At 34.2% G+C, this 17,073-nt stretch overlaps 1 protein-coding gene across 5 annotated transcripts; it reads right to left on the reverse strand.

Annotated features, from left to right (window-relative positions):
• Positions 1–5,508: 5,508 nt before the first annotated feature.
• Positions 5,509–11,865, reverse strand: LOC122277596 (homeobox protein SBH1-like). 5 transcript variants are annotated; one of them, XM_043087653.1, is made up of 6 exons: positions 11,585–11,862; positions 11,439–11,495; positions 10,562–10,711; positions 9,931–10,174; positions 6,136–6,380; positions 5,509–5,979 (listed from the first exon to the last, which is right to left on the reverse strand). In XM_043087653.1, exons 3-6 carry the CDS (start codon positions 10,679–10,681, stop codon positions 5,776–5,778), a joined length of 813 nt encoding a protein of 270 aa, XP_042943587.1. In that variant the 5' UTR covers positions 10,682–10,711; positions 11,439–11,495; positions 11,585–11,862; the 3' UTR covers positions 5,509–5,775. The 5 variants fall into 5 exon arrangements, with proteins under 5 accessions (XP_042943587.1, XP_042943586.1, XP_042943589.1 ...); XM_043087652.1 differs by having other exon boundaries at positions 11,581–11,862; XM_043087655.1 differs by lacking the exon at positions 11,439–11,495 and having other exon boundaries at positions 11,585–11,863.
• Between the last annotated feature and the right edge of the window lie 5,208 nt (positions 11,866–17,073).

The following is a 17,073-nucleotide window of genomic DNA, read 5'->3' on the forward strand; positions in this document are numbered from 1 at the left end:
AAGCTTTAAATTTGGTTAAGCTTTTAACCTTCAAGATCATAACATATCACCATACTTTTGAGTTTGATATCCACGGCAATCCTGTTTATCGACGTTGACCTGGTGGTAGATCTTTCATTTTGGTTGTTTCACTTATCTATCAGTATTTAATAACTTAACATCATGCTCATTTATAATATCCAAACATTTTAATCCAACCTATATGTCATCTGAATAATGTTACATGAATTCATTTTTACATACTGTCTATGTACTCTACTGATGTGATTAGTTTTATCATTTTTTTAACAGAACTACTAGATACAGTCAGCACATGTAAGCAGGATGTAAACGGTTGTACAGAATGAATAAAAAAAAATTATAAAAATAACTTTTTTTTATGTGGGTCTCATATTAATTCACTTTTTTCAAAACAACTGCACGCCGCTTGCATAACCACGACTGCAAATATCATTTCTCTCTTTTTAATATACAACTAATTACATCAGTAGAGTACATAATAAAATAGATAAAAATTACTGCAAATAAAATTTTTATCTGGTTAAGGTTCTCATATCATAACATAAATAAATAAATAATTTTGTTATGAAAAAAATAAAATGTTTTGTTTTGTTTTTCCCGTCTTTTAGATCTATTTGTGACCTAAGTTTTGGATTAAAAAAAAAATTAAAATCTTTAATAATCAGTGTCAACATTGAAGTTATCGAATTTCGTGGACTTTTATTACAATCTGTACCGCTATCTTAAATTTGGATTTATTATTTCAAAACTTTAAAATTTTGGGCCCAGTCGTGACAAGGAACAGAGCTGAAAGAACCAAATTTGGCGATAGATTTCCATTTGTACGGCTATTCCAGATTCGAGACAGAAGAATCTCCTTACCTTTTTTGTTTTTATTGTTTTTGTTAAGCATCTCCGTACCTTTTTCATCGCCCTGTCCATATTATTAAGTTTAATGATACATTTACTATCCTTTTATCACTATTTTATTATTTATAATGTATTTATTTTTTTATCATTTTTTTTAAGTATTTTTTTAACATCTTTAACCATTAAGAAAAAATTTTAAAAATATATCATTTTAGAGATAGTCACTTGCTTAATCATTAAGTAAAAGAAAAATTTTAAAAAAAATTAAAAAATTAAAAAGAGTGGTAAAAGAGTGGTAAGGCTATCATTATTCTATTATCAATGATTTTACAGAAAATTCCTAGTAAATCAATTAGAACACCGGCCATTGCCAAGTCTATAATTTAATTAGAGGGTTAACTTTTAATTTTAATGTAGACTTTTAAATAGATTAATTTATATTAGACTAGCTATCTTAAAGTCTAACTAATAATAAAATATTATATATTTTAATAATATATTTTTTTTTAATATCTTACAATACACTTCACATATTAGTTAATAACTTTATTAAATTAATTATTATTTGATTATTTAACTATAAATTATTATTTTTTAACTATTTTTTCCCTCAACCTAATTATTCAATAAATATATTTTACCAATCATTCACCCAACAATCATATATACAAACATACCAACATTTCTTCTACCCAACTTTTATATTTAGAATTGTGGTTGAAGCCAACAAACATGCCAACAACTTTTTATAACAACCAATCACCATTTACAATTCTTGAATGAACTAATTTTTGTCAACTTTTATTCTTTTATCAATTTTTTTAATTGTAACTGATAGTTGATAATCAAACCTTATAAATAGACACATCCTCTGCTCATCAAAAGCCAAACTTTTTTCTTCCAATTCTTCTATTTTTCTTCTCTCAATTTGCTATGGATCTCTATTCAAATTTTGATGGTGATTATTCTGATCATGAGTTGGATATGATGCCAGCAAAATTGAAATGATATCCAATGGAACATTTTCTACACCTCGTCGTACTCCTCAACGTCGTAGGTTCATTAGACGTGATTCATTCGAAGGTCATCAACGCTTTTGGAATGATTATTTTGCCGAAACACCAATATATCCGCCCCATCCTTTTAGGAGAAAGTTTCGAATGAGTCGTGATCTTTTTCTACGCTTACATGTTGCAGTAGTCATGATCTTCTTACCAATGGTGGAGATGTGTTACTGCTATTTTGGTTGGTGTCTCAAAAGAAATATTGCTCCATTGTGAAATTACACCATAGCATCTTCTTGTACAACACATTTGCCTTCTCAATCTACAATATTGAAGAAATATTTGCTAATTCATAAGTAAGTCCATCAAAAATTGCAAAAAAAAATATTTTAGGGTACATACATTGTCTTGCTTTGTTGCACCACTCGGGTGCAATGACTCTACTTGTGCTACATATGTACAAATTTTATTTATCCATTTTTGAACCATGGACCACTGATTCATCAAAGAGCCCTCCGAACGGTTGGCAACATTCAATTTTTTACACTCATGATAAAATGTGGTAATTTGTTCTCACATTTGAGTTGACTTTTTATCAATATCCCTTATCGCATTGATGCTAATGTTGAGCCAAGTTGAGACGATGAGGTTATCATCTTTAACAGTGAACGATGCACCTCTCTTTTGAAGAATGCCTCTTTTCACCGTCATTAGGAGTTGTTTAGACAACAACATTAGAATGTTGCATTAGGGTGCTATTACAACCTCTTCCTCCACTTTGTAATAGAGTGGTGAAGAATTGATCATCATCAAAATGTGTGTCTATTTTTGAAAAATATTAAATTTTCAAGAAGTCAGATAAGTTGCACAATATTGAAGTTTAATATTAAATTCTCAACATCATATTTTTGAGAATTATAAAGTATCTGAACGGTCCATATTTTTGAATCTCAATTCCTATTGCATTATCTCAACATCATATTGCAGTATTTCAATCCATATTACATTATCTCAACATCATATTGTAAAAATAAAGGAAAATTCAATAATGAAAACCAAAGGAACAATGAAAACAGCAAACATCCATTCAGGCAAAGTGTGGCATGGCATAATTGAAATATGCAAATAAATTACCAAGGTTTGCACCATTATTTCATCAAGGAAAAATATAGTTGCAAGCATAATTGTGTACTAATCTGTGCATCAATATGATGTGATTGGTCAAAAAGTAGATTTTATTGAAAACAGTATTAATTTAAATTTTAAGTATAAATGAATCAGTATTGGTACACAGATTAGTACGCGACTGTGCTTGTATATAGCAAAACTCTTTCATCAATGTTCAGCTATTCAACAGGTATAGAGTCTATGTCACAATTACATTTGCTTTTAAGTTTTAAATCTGATGCAAGTAGAAAATTTTCTTTTATCATTTACCAAATACCATTTTTTTTAGAGTCTTTTGTTAAGGCAAGAGTGTTGTTCCTTCAATACTGGTGAATATGTGAAAGCTGGGCTGACTAAATTGGAACATTGGTGTGATATATCAAATGCTCTGATATTGTGATATATCTCTAATAATTAACCAAAAAAATAAAAATCAGTATGCAAGTTCTTCTTGGGATGAGGTCAAGCATATTAAACAGGCTATTGGATTTCTGGTATCCTTCTTCTATTATTGGTTATTTTCCATTTCTACCAGATTTAATATGCTAATGGTGGAGCAACTAGTAGTCTTCTGAAATATCCAATTTTCTTATTTATGTCATACATCAAAAACCAAAGAAAACACTAGATGAAATCTACCATGATCTTTGCCAAGTGCGTAATGCATTAGAAGCAACTTCCAATACTTCATTATACTTTGCCGTTACTAGCCAAAAATTAGTAATTCAACTTCACCTCTTCCCATGATCTCAGTGAACCTAATTTTGCAATTTTCAAGTCCTCACAACAGCTAATCATATTAGTATAATATACTAAGATGACAAGTATGACACGCATACCCTTTTTTAAGTTTTTGGGTACTTTGCATTATCTCAATCAGAAAAAGAATTTTAAATAGACACACAAAAACTAAAACTAAAACTAAAACTAAGGGGGAGGAGGAGGGGGGTGACAAGAGAATTAAAATAAATTTGAAACCAACCCATTATCACTAACACAAGAAAGAAAAATAGAAAAGTGGGTCATGAGAAAAAAGTAAAGAAAGGGAGTGGCAAATAAAGAGAATAAAACATTAGAAAAGCAACAGAAGGAAGGGAGTGACATTAAGCCTTACATAATATGATTTGGTTAAGAATGATGAAACTTCTTGGAGTTCTATAGTTAGTTGTTATCAACACAATGGGTATGATTTAGAGGCTCTGCAACTTTGCAAACAGATGTTATAGATGTGGGCAAATAGTCTCATGCTTTCATTATTAAATGTGGTTTTCATAGAGATGTCCATGTTGGGAGCTCAATCATAGACATATATGCTAAATGTGGAGACCACGAGGAATCTAGAAAAGTTTTTAATGAAGAGCAAAGGTCAAATGAAGTAACATACAATGCCATGGAAAAGCAAATTGAAAAGAGAAAAGGAAATAGAGGCAGTGATTGCTGCAGACAACAATCGTATTCATCATGCAGCATTCATGCTTAAAAAGAGCCACATCATGATGTAAACATCAAGCTACTATATGTCTATGTCTATTGTTTTGAACTATCAAGCTGGCAGTAAATAAGAGGTCATCACAGAAAAAAATATGCAAAAATCAACAATCCACAATAGACAAACAATATGTCAAAACAAAAATGGTAGAGAATTAATACCCAATATCAAATGTAATACACCATACCATTTCAAAGAAAAAAAAAAAATACAATACACCATACACCATACCCAATAACAATAACCCAAAACAAGATTCATCTTTAATATCAATAGTTTCCCAAAAAAATACACCAAATAAATTTAAGGCAAGTTTAATAATGATATCAACATACCATTTCATTCTCAAAAAAAAAAAGACAACATTTATGCAAATAGATGCTAACGGTAGTGGCAGATTCATAAAGGAATAAGATCATTTTGGATGATTCGTGGAGCAAACCAATGCTGAGCAATTAATTTGACCTTACAGCGCAAAAGATGATGTAATTTAATCAGGCTGTTGAAAATATAGTTAGAATCAAAGAAGAGGAAGAAAAGAATAATCTATAACGACAGCATAGTAGCTTTAACAGAGAAGCGAGAAAGAAAAGTGAAGAAGAGAAACTTGCTTTGGAGAGCACGAAAACCACAACAACCACTGGAAAAGGTGACCACTAAAGAGAATGGGACACTTGCAGGCTGATCATCTTATGACGGGTTGAAGAAGAAAAGAGCTTGCGGCTTCCAATATCAAATGCGAGGAAGAGAACGGGATGAAGACAAATAAAGGAGTCTCGAGAGATAGAAACAAAAGAAAGAGAAATAGGAAGTTTTGAAGATGAAAACAATAAAAAATCAAGGAAAAGAGAGAGCGGCAGGTTGTGGAAAAATAATAAAATATTATTTGCTCCTTGTCCAAGCATATATGCACTTGTAGCTAATAGCATTCCTCCGAAACAAACAGTCCATCTCAGACCTGAATGTGAAGATTGAAGCTTACTACAACATGCATTTAGATTAGCTTAATAATGCTGTATATTCTTTCTGTTTTAGTTTCAATCACTCCCAAATGAAACGAACTCCAGCTATAGCCCTTTCAAAAGCTGCGTTCCAAACCCAACAAAGAGAACCTGATTTAAATAGCCTACATGCTTCTGAAATACACATATGAAGGCATTAAATGACATCAACGATATGGTTTAGAAGTGCAACCGCATTTAATTATACAATATTTTCGCATCCTGTTATGCAGAATTATCATCTTCATAGCATTGTGGGCGAGATATCCATGGAAAAGGGGTTGCCCAAGACATTGTCCATGTAATACTGGGGGTGGGCAGCATCCATCACTACGAACTGCATATCTTCAGAAGGCTTCCAATGCCGTTTTCTTTGATTGATGAACCAGTTGTTTATTTGCTTCTGATCCAGGCCAGTTGATTCAGCTAGAGCCAGCTTCTGTGACTCCTGTTAACAAAGAATGTGGAACGCATAAAGATGATTAACGCCAACTAAACATTACAATACAGGCTGAAGAATATATTGTACATATACATTTTTTAATTACGGTGTGCATATTAACTACGCCAATGAGCTTTAACTAACTAGTAGCAATATAATTACCGATGGGTAAGGCCATTTGTAATGCCTGCTCCACCAATCCAGCAACTGTTGCCTGGCTTCTTTTGGTAGTTTCCCTTTCTTCCTCTTTTTCATGAACTCCTGTTTCAGACTGCCTAAATATCCACTGTATTTGCGCAAAAGCTGACCTTTTAGCTCTCGGTCCTCCGCCTGCGGATCAATCAAGTTGTTATTCAAATCAACCTCTTCTTCAGATGATCCACTCCTATCCACAGCCTCTCCACCTCCTGGAAAAATATTAACGAAAAACAAAAAACCAGTGAGCAGCTTGACATGAAATAGATTTTCACAACAATCTGCCGCTAGCTGTACAGTCTCAAGCTTCAGAAGCAGCTCTGTAATGTTTAAATAATATTTGCTTTGTAAATCAATAAAAAGCAATGAATCCTCAAATTCCATGGCAATGAGGAGAATTACTCGTTCTCCCTTCCAACTCGCATAATTTCCAATTCTAACAAGTTCATATGAACTAACAATAAAATATATCAGCCTATACATGACTATCAGTAGAATATACATGTCTCAATGTGTGTCAATACACACACAGGCGCCAACGCTAGGTTTGGTCATCTGAATGAAAACTCTTTAGTTCCACTATAAATTAACAGATTGAATGTTCCAAAATACAGTTTCCTATGACTCAGGAAATCTTTCCAGACCCCCCAATGTCTTTTTTCTACAATCCCACCTAAGTAGGGAAAACTGGGTCATACTCGATCCATGTAGACCTACTTCCATCTATATATTATAAATAATCCAATCGCATCTTTCTTTTTTTTTTTTTTTTAAAGTTCAAATCTTGCTTTCCCATAACTTTTCACCATGACATCCATGAGGGGACAACTGCAAACTCATTTCTTCTTGATGATCCCCATTCGCCAGTTTCTCTATACCTTTCTACATCACAAGAATTTCTTGCTTGGTAAAGAAATATGGCCTATTAGGATTTAAAACTTCAGTTAAACAAGCCATAATCAATAGTTATAGAACAATAACTTTGTGTGCATAAAAGGTGAAGGACTTCAGGAATGGAGATGATATTTTGAAACAGAATAGTGTACCATGTTATGTTATCATAGCAACAGGAAATGTGCTTTTTGAGACCTCTACAGAAATGGAATCAATTTTCTGAATAAGTTAAATGGATTACGAAGTAAAGAGAGTAAAGCACATCAATCGTCTAATAAAGAATTGTTGTACTAACTGAAATTGAGCACTACTTGTATCAGATTGGAGTAACTACCTCCATAACATGCTTCCAAATCATAATTAAAGATAGTATCAAGTAAATCAGAAAATGGAGAAAGGATCCTAATTTCAGCTAAAATTTCACTTTTAGAAACGAAGGATGTTTTGAGAAAGGATTATTTTGTCAACAGGCTGAGGGCATGCAGAAGTGTTGACCAGAGCCGTGGATTATACCTGGAGATATGCATGTTCCAATAAAAAATCTGAAGACTTGCGTACCTAATAAGAAACGCCTAAAGTTATATATTGATACAAGTACAAATATTTTTTTAGAAGTATTTTTAAGGACCCGTTTGGTGTACACCCCCACCACACAAATCAGGTAAATGATCAGTTTTCTCCAATGGAAAATGGCCCTAGAAATTGTTGTCACCCAATGTTTCAAACCTTAGGCTTGGTGCGAGCATGGCCCCAAGACCAGGGTCCTTACCACTTGAGTCACAAGTACATACATATATGTACATATAATCAGCACAGGCAGGCATTTTTCTGAAGTATATGGCTTTACTTGACTCCATCCCTGCCCCTATCCATTTAGCTTCCCCGTAACCTTTAACAGAAGAGACATGCTACACAGCAGCCTCACACTCAACACACCAATATTTTTGAAGTGTAAAATGAAAGAGGGTAAAAGAGTAAAATCACATTTTTTTAGTGGTGTGAAAAAGTGTGGGCTGCTGTGTAGAATTTTTCTTAACAGAATACATGCATTGATCTGTAAGTATTCATTAAACGATTTACACACATACTTTCACTGCCAAGTGCTTGCAAGCACCATGAATATTAGAATTATAGACTCAACCTGGCAAGCTCAGAAAGCAAGATAAAAACTGAAAGAAATGTGATAAATATAACGTCAGTAAATGGTTTAGTGGTTTAGTAAGCAACATAATGTAAAGCATTAGGGGCATCATATTAAGGGCAGGCTGACAAGGATGTGCCTATTTAAAGATACATGAACAGAAGTATCAGTTAAACAAATAGCATTAACATTGCAAGTATGCATCGCTAGCACAGAGTCGCACGGTCAGCAGTCCAGAAAACGGGCACCAATCATTCTATTTTAATATCATATAAATAGGCACTTCATTCAGCAACTCAGCTTATGTGTGAATCTAAAAAACATTGTGTGATAATTACAATAACTACTTTGATTTAATTATTGCTGTAAAAAAAAAAAAAAAATCTGTTGGAATACCATGGAAGTATTCAACAGTTACTTGTGCACATATCTTCTTCATCTCATTTTCTATTATATTTTATTTTCTATCATAGCTGCATCTTTATTATTCTCAATTATGTTAAAATACAAAACACTTATTCACAATTATAGGAAAATTAAATTGAGACCAAATAATTAAAGTAAATGTTATAAAAATCAAATAAAGATAATATCAAATCTCTTGGAGATTTGATAATTATGAGAATCAAATCAAATTCCTGATCATTGTATATTTTCTTTTAACAGTCTGTACTCTCCATTGGAAACCCCATCCACTCAAATACTAGAAACGGCTTCCAATCTTTCAATAGATCTGTCTGCATTTTGCATACTCCATGATTCAAGGTTTCAGACCCAAAAGATCTGTCTCAATAGATAAGAAGAAACCCTATTTCTACCAATCTTAAAAAAATGACTAGACGTACGTATCAAAACATATCACTCAAATGGGAACATTAAACGTAATTAATTATCAGAATTGAGCAATTAAAGAATTTGGCCCACGTTGATAACTAAGTATGCAAAATGCAGAAACCAGTTTTTTTAACTATAATGCAGACACTAGTTCAACAAAATTAATGTCGTAAAAAAATATGTTCGACGAATTTAACCGTTATCATTGCAGGTATATATCCCTCTAAACTTCCTACTCTCACTTCGAGACCTCATCCACGGTATCAAACCAGACGTCCAGGATGTAGTTTTCAAAAGGCTTTTCAGCCAAACAAGCGCATGGACGCTGCACGTATATTACTTCTTCCGATGACGTCTCACGCCAGAACGTTCCTGAGAGAAAACCCTGGACAAGCTATTGTCGCATATTATGTCTCTTAACATCAGCTGAAAATATGTCAAAATCAACCAATAGAAGCTGAAAAGTTAGAAGAAACAAACCAAGCGCATTTACTTCACAAAAACCTAGAAGAAAATGAAACAAGGAGTGTTTACCACTCTATGCATCTGCAGCAAGAATAACATGGTTTTAAAATGGAAAACCTAGCCATCGTCTCAAAAAACAAGTTGTCCAAGCATGCAAAAGATTATCGAAAATTTCAAAAATAAAATATACAAGACCTAAAACGATGAATTAAAAAGAGGAAAATAAAAGCAGCCACTTTAAGAAACAAGATCTTTCTCGTATAGTTAACCAATAATATTAACTAAAACTGCAAGTTGGCATACACAATTAATACATGCATGGCTGGTTACTAACACAAGGCAAATCCAAGAAATAAATAATAAAGGTAAGAAGAAATGATCTAGGAAGGTTGTGATATATATAAAGAGTAATCAAGAGATCAAAGCACCAGAATCTGAAGAAGAAACTGTGAGGGCTTTGAACTGGCACTCGATCCTTTGGAGGAAAAGCATGGCTTCCTTGAAGGGTTTTGAAAGCTCTTGCTCGTACTTCGTCAGCATCTCACAGTAGGCCTCCATGAACTGATCCAGCGCCGGATCTTCACCGATGCAGCCCGTACCTGTCTGGCCCATTGTGGCCGCTGAAGCACACGTTTCTTCTAGTCGTGCCACCACCTCAGGAGGCGCTCCCACCTGTTTTGTGCAAAACCTCATAAGAAAACTTGTTGGGAGTCAGAAAAATGGGAAGAAATTAACAGATGTCAGGGCCCATTTAAAGGGTCTTGACTTCACTTTCTCTTTTTTACCGGGGAGTCTAAACATGATAATAAAAGATTATGAAAGGACTTCGATGTACTATGCTTATGCATATTATAATTTTCAGATCCAAGCTTGGAGAAAAAGTGCCCAAAGACAAACGAATGACGATCATTTATAGGCAATGGATTATAGGGATTTGTATGTTTAATTTCAACAAAGAAGAGAGCAACAAGGAGCTTGCGCCAAAGGGAGGGAGAGGATTGTCTCCTTGAGTTGATGGGTGTTGGAAGTTCGAATTAAAATTTTTGAGCTCTTTTTTACCTTCTGGCAATTGACATAGGCAGTCAAGAGCCGTTGGTAGTGAGGATGAGCCATGATCTTAACCTTCTCGGCGGAACTGCTGCTCTGGACGTTGCTGCTGCTGTTGTTGTTGTTCTCCATGAAATAACAGCCAGTGTTGCTATTATTGTTCTGGTCATGAAAAACGAAAGAGGAGATGTTACTGCGGTTTTGATTTTGATCGTGATTGTTGGTGGGAGGTAAAGGGAGGAGTAGACTATTAGTGTCTGCATTAGGATGATGATGACTATGAGAAGTCATTAGAGGCATCATCATCACTGGACATAAGCCATAGTTGTTTTCTCCAAAAGCCATCATACAAGAAGTGCCATTAGAACCACTCTCCATTATCTCTTTCTCCTCACACTTTCTTATTCTAACCTAGTTCACTTGGATTTTCTATACGTCACAAACCCCCTGTCTCTCTCTCTCTACGCAATCTTTTTGCCTTTAAAGAAAGCTGTCTCTCCAGGTTCTCCCGGGTTTTTTGCTACAGCTTTCAGGCTTTTTACTGGAAATCCTAAGTAGTGATAGTGGAAGTGGTCAATTATTGAAGTAGTAGCGGTTTTCTCTCTTAGGGTGGACTGGTCTGGCAAAGGCTGCTCAGATTTCCTTTGGAATTTGGGTGTTCATCTTTCTGCTCGTTAATAGCATTAACTCTGTCTCTCTCCCTCTCTCTCTCAGGCACATAAACACAGACGCTCTCTCTATGTAAAGCTTCTATGGATGGAGTGGAAGAGAGAGATTCATCTAGCACAGAGCGCACACGGACTGGGATGCAGTTAGACAGACAGAGAGCTTAAACAAGAAGGGGCGGTGGTTCATGTAAATGTCTCGAGGTACAGGTGCAAAGCTTTACCTTCCCAATGAAAACTCTTCCCTCTTTTCTTGCACTGTCACTGACGCACTGCCATTACTGGCAAAACTAGAATAAGAGAGAGGAAAAAAAAATTCATAGAGAGAGAAAGAGCGATCAAATCGAGGAAGAGCCAAGATATCACCTACTGGGAGTGACGGATGGAGGAAGGCAAAGGATTTTGGGGCACGGAATCACTCTCTATATCTCTCAACACTGTACCCTATCTTTCTTGCAACTATACTTGTGCTTGATAGCAATCTGTCCACTCATTTAATATTCGCTTGCTTATTGTCCTCTTCTTCCTCCCAAACTCAAAACCCTCTCTCTCTCCATATTTAGGACAGGAAGCGACGCTGCGAGGCCGGATGTAATCAGTAACACGACGTCGCAGTACTCTTCTTTGAAAGTCAAGAAAACCGTAAAAAATAAAATAAAAAGAATTACCCCTATCCTAGCTAAAGTTGAATTTGGTCAGATAAAATCTTTTCCAAGTTTATATGCTCTCTCCCATCTCTCGTCTCTACCCTAATTAGTATTATTTGTCTGAGCTGTGATGCCATCTAATCCATAGTTATTTGCATTGAAAAAAGTGAGACTACAGCTAAAGAAAAAGCTGGTAAAGTTTATAAGTGGGACAGTCCGAATGTCTCTTCCTCCCCCCCCCCTCTCTCTCTCTCACTAGCTACGCTCTACTTCTTATAGGTTACTCGATCTCGTAGCGCTGTACGCGTAGTTGCTCCCCCCACCTCCTGCGAAAACTCGTACGAAACAGCTCCAATCAATGGTGATTGGTGAACCTTTTGCTCCATTACAGTACCCGCACGCTCTCCTAACCTAAAACATTTGCATTAAGCAATTTTAGCATCTCAAGTGTAGGTACTGCAAAAGATAACTCCACTCACAGTTTCTTCAACAAAGAAAATGAGAGAGAGAGAAGGGTGGGAGGGGAGAGATCCAGATTCGCCAGTCTGCTACCGGTAGTTGCACATCTAATATGATGTCGGCCGAGGAATCGCCCAATTACGCGGCACATATATATGTCACATGAGCAAACAATGGCTGAAACTATAATATTCTTATGGCTTGTATATCTTCACTCGATCGGGGAAACCACGCATTGGATATGATCCGATATAAGGCACGTACATGCTGGAATTCTTATCCGGGGACATCATATTCTGTGTCTTCCTTTCCGCTGGGGAATCAAATACTCGGTTTAACTAAAGAGAAGTCCTACCTACTAAGGAAGTATATAAAAGTAAATTTTACAAGATTTTATATAATTTATTAATTTTATTTTATAATAAAAAACTTTTTACAATTTAATATATTGAATTATATTAATTTATAAATTTATTTTTATATAATCTCCTTATAACTAAGTATTACTCTAATTAAAATTGTAAATACCATGCATATCACCTCAATTTCGTGGAATTTGTTGGCATGGACTTTGTTGCCCTTGCATGTGGGGATTTTTATATTTTTATAAAGAAAAACACAGGTATGATTTTGTGATTAAGTTGTTTGGAGCATCTTGCTTGGAATGCATTTTGTGGAAGAGCTAGCATGTTGATCTAGGGGGAATCAATAATCAGTGTTCAAAGATTTTTGTCAGTCTCTTTTTGTATCGATGTTTAATTAATATTTTTATAAAATATTGTATATTTCCACCAACATGCTAGCCTTTTTTTTCCGGGATTTAAGAGCTGCTGTGAATAAGACTTTATATCCCAAATACATCGAGAGTGGATGAACAGGGGTTTTTCAAATTTATTTTAATGTTTAAATTAATAATCAATCATTTAACAATCACGTCACAAAAAATAATTAACACAATAACAATACTAACATGACTCTCAAAATCATTAAATCTAACTTGAAACGCTACGAGTATCTTGCTTGATCTCTGTACCTTGACAATTAAACTATCGATCTTTTTATAATTTCACTGCAAGCACCAAGTAAATCTATGCACCCATGCAGCTCCAAAAATCATCCTGACTAATGAACATGACCACACCAATAGAGTCAACAACACTCGAATATGAGTATAACATGATCGAGATCTATTTACCAAGAGAGAAACATTTATCAATATCCAATAAATCTCTTTAGGATTTTCTCTCGATTGATATCACCCCAACCCAATATGGGAATAAAAAGTTATGATTAATTTATTCCGACTAGATTGATCTCATCGTATTGTGAATTTGCAATATTTGTACTTTTTGTTTGGATTGGAACCTAAATTCTATTCAATATATCTACGACTCAATTAGACTAAAAACATGAGAACATATTACTTTTACACTAACGGTGCATTTGATATACACTAATATCCCGCCGTCGGCGACAAGTTTATCCCTTAATCGGGGCTGCAATCCTTTACTTGTAGCGATTATGTATATTTTGCCTTGGATTGAGCTAATCATGTGTTAACAGATAAGGTAAAATTAGGCGAGCATATCCGTAGGTAGAAATCCCTATAGAAAAGAATAACGTGACAAAATATACTATATCACTCGAAGCGAATCCTCTCAACACGTTGGGAATATTTAACGGAATAAAAACCTTTTCAGATGCGCGTGATTCATGAATACACACGCATACTAATTTGATACATGTACTGATTTGGCCGTTACGAGCGAAAATTAGGTTACACTATTTTATAAGGAAAACTGTCGTAGTCACATAGAATTTTCATAAAAGTAAATCTATAAACTGGCTGGTTTGGCTTGATATAGTATGTTGGATTGTAAAATTATTTTTATTGTAAAGTATTTCTAATATATTATATGAAATCATATTAATATGTGAGTTTATTTATATATGTTAGATGGAGGGGTGCCCATGTAAGCTGACCCCCTCCTTTCTTGCATTGTAACGCATGGCTTTTCACGTGTTACTATACCTTGTTACTGCCATTTAAATGGTAGAGTGAAGGCTTGCCTTTAAAGGCCAACCATGTGGGTGGGATATATATAGGCCTCCTCATTTAGTTTTTGGTAATTATCTAAAACACAAAACTCTCTCTTAAAATATATATAGTATTTAGATTGTAGATTTGTTAAGTATTATTTTAGTTTACATTAATACACTTCACTACTAAGAAGAGACGCTTGAGATTTATTAGATTGGATAAATTTATAGAACAACTTAATAAGCTGTGCTTTCTTATAGTATGAAATCTCTTCGTCAATATAACACATCAATTTAGTTGAATATACCATCTCAGCCACCAATATCCCAACCCATCATTTTTTTTTTATTTTTTTATTTACACAATACTTACTTATTCTCCCTATAAATAATATCTGAAAATAGTGATAATCAATTTGTTGATCCCGACACGGTAGCCAATTATCAGCTTCGTCATAATCTGTATTTAACAGTGCTTATGACGTTTGTGGTGCGCATACAGGGGCATGATAAAATAAATAGATCGAATTGATCATATGATAAATGAAGCACTGAATTTACGTAATTCTATATTAATTGAAGCCTGTTGTATTATTCATGGGGCTTGAGAAGAAATTTCACTACGAAAAATTAGAAGTTCATCTAAAGTAGAAGAAAAGGAAGAATCTATATATCGAGGCTCCCTTTTTAAAACTTCATATATAGCTGTTCTTCTTCTTACCGTTGGATCCTTATTAATTTATTAGATTTTGCCCTAGACACACTTCTACAATGCACGGTGGAAAATTTTGTGAAAACTCTTCAGATTTAGAGCCCTCGATTCTGGGATAACATGTCATGGTGCCTTTGTAAGGTTCCAATAGCTGGTCCAAATAACTTAGTCTATATTCTAAAAGAATTAGTCAATAATACAAGAGAAATGATATTTTCAGTTCTGGAATGCATAAACATTACCTAATTTCTTTGAAAAAAATAATAAATACTGGACCTACAAAAAAATAATAATAATAAATTAAATTTTTAATAGTGGTTCTCATTTTTTTTCAAAACGATTGTGTGGTGTTTGCGCAATTTATAATTATATGTAGCATTACTCATAATACATTATGATATAATTGGAATCCAATTAAAACTTTATAAAAAAAAAAAAAAATCTCATTTTCAAATAATGTGGGATATGACCATACACCACCCACGTACCATTATCCTTATTATATGAGATATCACATTATACGATAGAGCTCTTCGTTGGAAAGGGTGTTAAAATTGTTGTGAGTCGCCCAATGGATGTGCTGACTAAGAGTGATGCACGTGAGAGACTAAATTTGGGCTCGACTTTAGTGCGTCTTCTAGCTTGAAAACTGAAGCTATGAACTGCAAAGATGATAGGGCTTATGCTTGAAACAATGGTTGGCATGTGGAGAACCAATCTCCAAGTGAGAGATTATTGAATTGATGTGGAGCCTGAATTGTGAGTAGAAAAGATGCAGATAGAGAGTTCGCTTGACTATCGCTCGAGTGAAACTCAAACCATAATTTCACTGAGTTCGCTCGAGGTACACTCTACAGTAGACTCGAGAGAAGCACTAACACTAATGTTCACTCGAGCAAGTGTTCACTTAAGCAGCGTTTGACAAATCAAGCGAGTTAATGTTCAATTAGTTGTTCACTCAAGACATGCTCGACACACCGCTCGAGTGTTTTTGTCAATTAGGGTTTCTAATGTCGTTCTCTATAAATGTTTAATGTTTTTATTTCTTATGTACGAATTTCAGTAGCTTTTAGATAAAACAAAGGGAGGCAAAATGTGAAAGCATATTGTGAGAGAGAAAAGGCACTAGAGAGTGAGTTAAGATCATGTGAATAGTGTACTCTTGTAACTTAGTGTGTGGTTGTAGTATCTTTTGGAATAAGATCTCGGGCAACTTTGTGCACGTAGGTACGTTGCCGAACGACGTAAGTTTTGTGTAGCGCGATTATTGTTTTTATTTGTTTGTCATGTTGGTTTCTTAACAGATAGATGGTGTATGAGATCTTAAATTATTTTGAAATGAGAAGTTGTTATTTATAATGTTTTAATAAGGTTTCAGTTATATCATTGACTACTCTTTTTAGAATATACATTATGTCTTTGGATATTTTATTGGGACATTACAAATAGTGTCAAAATTTATCCCAATCAGAAATGTTGGATTTGAACCGTACCACCTAAGATGGTCAGGTCTAATGAGGATATTGGGAATTTAAGGGGATGAGACTATGATCCCCATTTGATATGTAAGGAAAGGCGATGTATATGGTCCTATATTATTTAGAAATGAGAAGTTATCATTTTTTATAATATTTCAATTAGGCTCAAATTGTATTATTGATTAATTCTTTTAAAATATAAATAATGTAGTTTTGATCTTCTATTTGAACGTTATAATAAATGATTCAAATTTTCGAACAAAATATCCTTTTTATTTTATAAATTATTAAACTAATAATGTTCATAATTGAGTCCTGTTAGCTTTGCTTGATTGACGAACTCCAGATAAACATAAACTTTTTGCTCGAAATTATTTTTGTTACCTCGTTTGGACAATATGGAGAAAGAGAGGGTAAACCGAGACCAAAGTTTAAGCTTGGCACATTTTTTTTTATTTTTCGCCTAATAAATGGAATTAAGTAGCATGGATTAATTTATTTTCCTAACTAAGTCTACAGTAGT

This window comes from Carya illinoinensis, chromosome 9 (genome assembly GCF_018687715.1).
Source record: "Carya illinoinensis cultivar Pawnee chromosome 9, C.illinoinensisPawnee_v1, whole genome shotgun sequence".
NCBI classification, from domain to species: Eukaryota; Viridiplantae; Streptophyta; class Magnoliopsida; order Fagales; family Juglandaceae; genus Carya; species Carya illinoinensis.

Bases quoted from the DNA above. Each gene is read 5' to 3' on its own strand.
- LOC122277596 (XM_043087650.1), bottom strand. From the start codon at position 10,927: ATGGAGAGTGGTTCTAATGGCACTTCTTGTATGATGGCTTTTGGAGAA. The intron at 10,175-10,561 runs GTAAAAAAGAGC...TGCACAAAACAG, and splicing joins CCTATGTCAATTGCCAGAAG to GTGGGAGCGCCTCCTGAGGT. The intron at 6,381-9,930 runs GTGCTTTGATCT...ATATTTTTCCAG, and splicing joins AGTTTCTTCTTCAGATTCTG to GAGGTGGAGAGGCTGTGGAT.